At 41.6% G+C, this 5,611-nt stretch overlaps 1 protein-coding gene across 2 annotated transcripts; it reads left to right on the top strand.

Moving 5' to 3' along the window:
• Positions 1–2,950: 2,950 nt before the first annotated feature.
• On the top strand, positions 2,951–5,383 carry LOC100677948. Of its 2 annotated transcripts, none has more exons than XM_003424783.3 (4): positions 2,951–4,166; positions 4,264–4,466; positions 4,555–4,729; positions 4,809–5,383. In XM_003424783.3, the coding sequence occupies exons 1-4, from the start codon at positions 3,122–3,124 to the stop codon at positions 4,910–4,912; spliced, it is 1,527 nt and encodes a 508-aa protein (XP_003424831.1). In that variant the 5' UTR covers positions 2,951–3,121; the 3' UTR covers positions 4,913–5,383. The 2 variants fall into 2 exon arrangements, with proteins under 2 accessions (XP_003424831.1, XP_016841895.1); XM_016986406.2 differs by having other exon boundaries at positions 4,793–5,383.
• Positions 5,384–5,611: the final 228 nt, after the last annotated feature.

The raw sequence follows: 5,611 nt of genomic DNA, 5'->3' as shown, positions 1-5,611 counted from the left end.
TTTGTATGCTGTTAAAGAGGATTTTGATTTTTATATAGCGTGATGGGCTTTAAATCTATCGTTTGAATCTCACATAAAATATTGTCGAGCAAGATTCACATCTTCAATCAAACGAAACTATAGTAATTTCACCGTACATAGATAGAGATGTACTATTATTTCAAAATTAATTGTGCTCGTATAGACCGATAGAGTCATTTTAACATTTTTATAATTTTAAACGAGCAATAGACTCAGAATATATATATATATATATATATATAATATATAGAGATGCTCCAATATTCCCATCCGATGACCCCTGCACCAATTAACTCGCCAACCGTGGATCCCTTAATGAAGACGCAGACCATCAGTACCACCCCATCATCATCATCATCATCATCATCATCATCATCGTCATCAGGCTGTGTGCAATAAGGCCTCCAGTACACACACCTCGAGCCTCTCCTGCGCGAAGCTGCAGGGGGTTACAGGTGCGCCCTCCAGGTATATTATTTCTGTCAACCGAGCCTCGTCGCGCTGTTTATCTACATACATATTTGACGAACTAAACGTCGTCGTCGTCGGCGGTGGCTGCAGCGACGGAGTTTCGAGATTTCGAGCTCTTCTATATATCCCGCGCCGGCGGCTGCAAGAGTGTGTTTCCTGAAGAAGCAATCTCCGTAGCATGGAATAACATTTAGGCCTTTCGGTCCATTTTCACAGCGACGACGCCAGCCTCGACTCTCTCACTCTGCGGCTCTGTGTGTACATGGTAAAACGCACCTCCCTTGGGCTCTGCGTCTGTGTGTGTGCGGGGGGATATGAGTAAAGCGGTAGCCTTTTAAAGCCGAGACTCGGAGAAAGGAGTAAGGGTTGCTTTTTTAATCCTCGTATTACACTTTTCTCTGGGCGATCTCGCTCGCCTACATCGATCGCCCACGCGGTGTAAAATTTTTCAATCGTCGATCTCGTGCCCTAAGAGTTATTAGCTAAATTAGGCGCACGAAATCGCAAAAAAAAAATCATCCGACACAGCGGTATCGCGCGACGGAGAGATAACAGATTTGATGGGCAGAATAAACGTCATGAAAAAAAATCTGCCTACTCCATCGGAACGTTATAAATTCAGGAAAAATAATTAGCCGCTGTTATTTTTGCGCTCGCACGGCAGAGAGGGAATTATGGAAACCAGGCGAAATTTTGGTAAATAAAAGCGAGCTAGACGCCTCGCTCGCATATTGCCACGGCGCGTATACGCATCGTCGGTTATACTCTGGACTCGCGAGAGAGAGAGTGTGAAAAATAATTTCCTGCCGTCGATACATGTACCTCGTGGATACGGGGATGAGTTAACAAAATATTATTCGAGGGATTTCAGTGATGGGGGCGGCTGCCGCGCGCGGCTCTCTTCCATCATATATGCCGCGCGATATGCATTGCGCCCAAGTTCTGTCTCTCTCTCTCTCTCTCTCTCTCTCTCTCTCTCTCTCTTTCTCTCTCTCTCTCTCTCTCTCTCTCTCGCTCGCTCGTGCAGTATATGGGGAATTCTACGGGAAAATGCCATTTTCTGGTTGGAGAAACCGAAAAAAATAAATGTTGGGGCACATTCCTCTCATGGGAAAAATCATGAACATTGCAGGATTTTTTGAAGTCAAGAAATTTGTATCTTTTTTCATGATTTTTCCGCATTCTCAACTGTGCGTAACTTTTGACCAAATCAAGCATTTTGAACGCATTTTTTTAAATTGAAGCTCTTTTCCCGTTCTTTTGTTCTACTGTAATACATTTTCTGCTTATGCCCAGATGCCCTTATCCTTTAGGTACATGCCGTTGATCAATGGCTATTTTTCGACGAATTTGAAGGGCCGAGAAAACAGTGTCACAAGGCACTTTTTCGATGTTAAAACGTGGTTTTGCACGGTTCTAAACATGTACAATAAGAACAAAAAAGTTGCGGGAGTGTGCCCCAACATTTGTTTTTTTCGGTTTCTCCAACCAGAAAATGGCATTTTTCTCGTAGAATACCCCATATACTCGTCGGCGCTGTTGCTCTTTTCCCCGCGCTTTTTGACTCTATAATAAGTTATACGTAATTCTGTGAGGCGTAATCGAATTTTCAGAACACTTTTAATTTCCCCGGTATAACGCAAGCTCGATAAAAAATTCAACGGCTCACACGAGCTCGTCACTCGGCACCATCAGAACCGCCGACGAGTAAAAGGACGACGTACCGGGCGTCAGTCTCACACACAGGGCCAGGAGGCGAGCGATATAACGCATACAGAGAAAGCGAATATCAAAAGCTATATAGCGGTGTGACTCGTGGGTCGATATGTGCGGCCGCACAATGGAGGGTGTGGCATTCGAGGACCCGGGACCCGCTTCCTCCTTCCTTACCATTGGCTGCCGCCAGGTGTCTAACATGGCGGACGTCTCCTTCTCTCCCACTTCCTGCGCGCACACTTCCTCGCTGTACTTCCCCTACTCCTCTCTCTCTCTCTCTCTCTCTCTCTCTCTCTCTCTCTCTCTCTCTCTCTCTCTCTCTCTCTCTCTCTCTATACCTATGCGCTCACCTTTACTCCATCTCTCCTTATATTCCTTTTTCGCGCTCTGCTCCCGTATACACGGCTATATATCTGTAGTTTTCTGTACGAGCCAACTTTTTTTACTATTGGGTTTGTTGGCCAGCTGTACCGTCGGTCTTTCTGGGGGTAGCCCCGACGCTTTTGTCTTTTTCCTTTCTTTCGCCGCGGTGACGTATGCTTTAATTTAAACGTCAGCCTGGACGTTCGAATTTGGAACGTCGGTTTTGTACTGTACGTGTTTGAAGAATCGAAAATGTCGACGGTTTAATAACGAAGGAGCTGATGGAAATTACGCGTGTCGAATTTGTAAATTCAAACTTGTATTTCTCAGAAATTTCATAGCTTAGATACCTACACGATTATAATAGCGCTTGTATTGATCACCAGAAAGTTTCGAGGCTCAGTTGTTGTCGCGTTCACCTTCGTTGCGGTACATGTAGATTTACGTGTCCGAAATTTAGCGCAATTATAGTGAAATCGCAATGAGATAAATCGGTATTGCATTTTACGAGGAGCTGACGAAATTTTTGGAAACAGAGAGAAACTTTAACATGCAAGCGATGGAAAACGTAGTATCGACCATTGGGACGTCTAATTGTGAGACAAAGAAAGAAATTAGGCATCAAGGATTTCCATTTTTGTCGGTCAGGAGCATAGTGAATTTCGATAGAAGGGAACGAGAATGTTTGATCGAAAACAAAATTAGCGACGCCGAGAAATCTACAATTATATTTGAAGCCTACCGAAAGCGTGATTTCAAAATAGAAAAAGTAGAAGATGATGATCACAACACCAGTTTCTTGTCTAATACAGCTTACCCAAAGATGGAATCGGAGGACGAAGAACAATCTTCCAGTACTTATCCGAGGGAAGAAAGTGACATGAAAAGTAAAGACGATAGCCTCAGCAGCAGTTTTTCATCCGATACCTCTGACACAAATTCGTATTACAATATTGTTAGTGAAGAGTCTAAACTCGAGGACGACGTCAACAACGACGTCAGTGTATCTCTGAACGATAATCCAGACCACGATTCGCAAGCTGACGGTGATGTTTACGGCAGTATAAACCAACCCACATCTAATTACTTCGAGATCAAAAGTCAAGAATATCAAAGGAGCGTCAAATGCGTACCAGAAATCAAATGCGATTCTGGTACGAGTCTTAGGGCATATTTGGACCACATCTTTAGGAACGGGCCTGTAAAAAGCTGCATAAACCAGAAGAGTCATAGTACAATAAACTACATTATCGGCGACGCTGTCATAAACTGCTATGATAACAGCAACTTATTAGGGGCCAACGATGCCGCAAGCAGCGTCGATGAATTCACAAAGTCGATAATACCTTCCACAGAGGATTCGATAATTCAGAAAATTAGAGAATGGGCGATTTCGCACAATATCTCGAAAGAACAGGTGGATGATTTGCTGCAGATTCTTCGGCAGAAAATCTTGCCGAATGCGCCAGTGTCCGGAGAAGCTTTGATGGAGAGCGGTCTTTCATCTGCAGTAGCTATTACGTGTCCAGAAGAACTAATCACGCTCAAAGCGTGCGAGCTGTTGATGAATAAAGAATCTATATTTTTTGACAGAGGTATGATGGGTTGAACAATTTTTAAATCCGTCACACGTTTGCGTATTTAAAATGAAAACATGTCAGTGTCTTATGCTATCGTTTGTACCTCATACAGGTTACAAGAGTTTATTCGAAAAATACGACGATGCCGAGAAAATTGATAAGATGATGAAGAGAGGACATAATATTATCAATTGTCCTATGAATTACATCCAGTTCACAACGAAGTATCGCATCAAACTACCCATCGAGAGCGTGAAAATATTTGAACACTTCGACCAGAAAGTAAAAACAGACCCTGAATTTTACAATGACTTGGTAAGCTCGACGACGTGTGTATTTTTTAAAAGATCACGCGCATTGTAATTTCGTTAAGGTTCATTTTTCCATACATTACGCATTTCAGAGGGCATTAATCGTATCGCAATTGTCGGAGTTTTACACACTGCAAGACGCTCTTCTTCCTATAATGAAATTGATATTGTCGGAAAAGGTCATGGCGTTCTTTCTTTTGAGAAGGAGAACGGTTTATTTAACCAAAATGGCATTTTTTAAGACTGCCTTCTCGGATTGTCTATACAGTAAGTTTGCGTTACTCGTGTGCATTTTTAATGTATCTAATAGATGATAAATCCATCAAATAGATTGTAATTGTTACAGAGGTGATAAACGAGTACGGATGTTTTTGGTTAGAGGACATAACAGAAACCGATTACTTCAACACGATTCTTATGATTCTTCACAAAGCAGATTCGAATAAATAATAGTGCGTCGCAAGAAACCCGTACAAATTATCACTAGTACAACTATTCTATAAATTCGTAAAATCGTGAGTATTATGCGTGTACATCACAACAATGTGCAATTAACTTTTACCAAATGGAAATTTATTTTATATTAATGACAAATTATGCATATTGTCCGTTCATGTCTCGCGTGATCAATCAGTGTTTATAATACGCTGGCCGGTTTCGTATGAATTGTATGCGTGTGTATTTATTAAAAACGATGTGTTTTTTAGCCGAAATATATGACAATAATGTTTCGTGATTTTTTTTATTAAACATTCGACACTCTTTCTACTGAAATAATAGAGCGCATTTGATACTGTTAGACGTGTGTGTATATAAGAATTGTTTCAGAAGTACATAAGCAAATTTAACTTTATACAACGAATAAATGTTTTGTACCGCGTTTATCAGGGATAAATATAAATTTCTTTCTTTTTTACAGTGTCTCACGAGCACATCAATCAAATCACTTAAAAAAGTATCCAAACCCAAAACTCTTTCACGATAACGAAGACAAATCCTCACCAATTCCATCCGTCAAACCACAATCTCCTCGACTCACACACCATGACGCAATACATAACTTAAGAAGATCGTCCCCGAAATTTTCGGAAGCCCATGCAGAAGGGCCGTAAAGTCTAGATCGTGACTTTTTCTCCCTCATCTCGTCGT

This window comes from Nasonia vitripennis, chromosome 1 (assembly GCF_009193385.2).
Source record: "Nasonia vitripennis strain AsymCx chromosome 1, Nvit_psr_1.1, whole genome shotgun sequence".
NCBI classification, from domain to species: Eukaryota; Metazoa; Arthropoda; class Insecta; order Hymenoptera; family Pteromalidae; genus Nasonia; species Nasonia vitripennis.
Note: the sequence above shows the minus strand (reverse complement) of the source record. Positions and strands in the feature narration are given on the sequence as shown.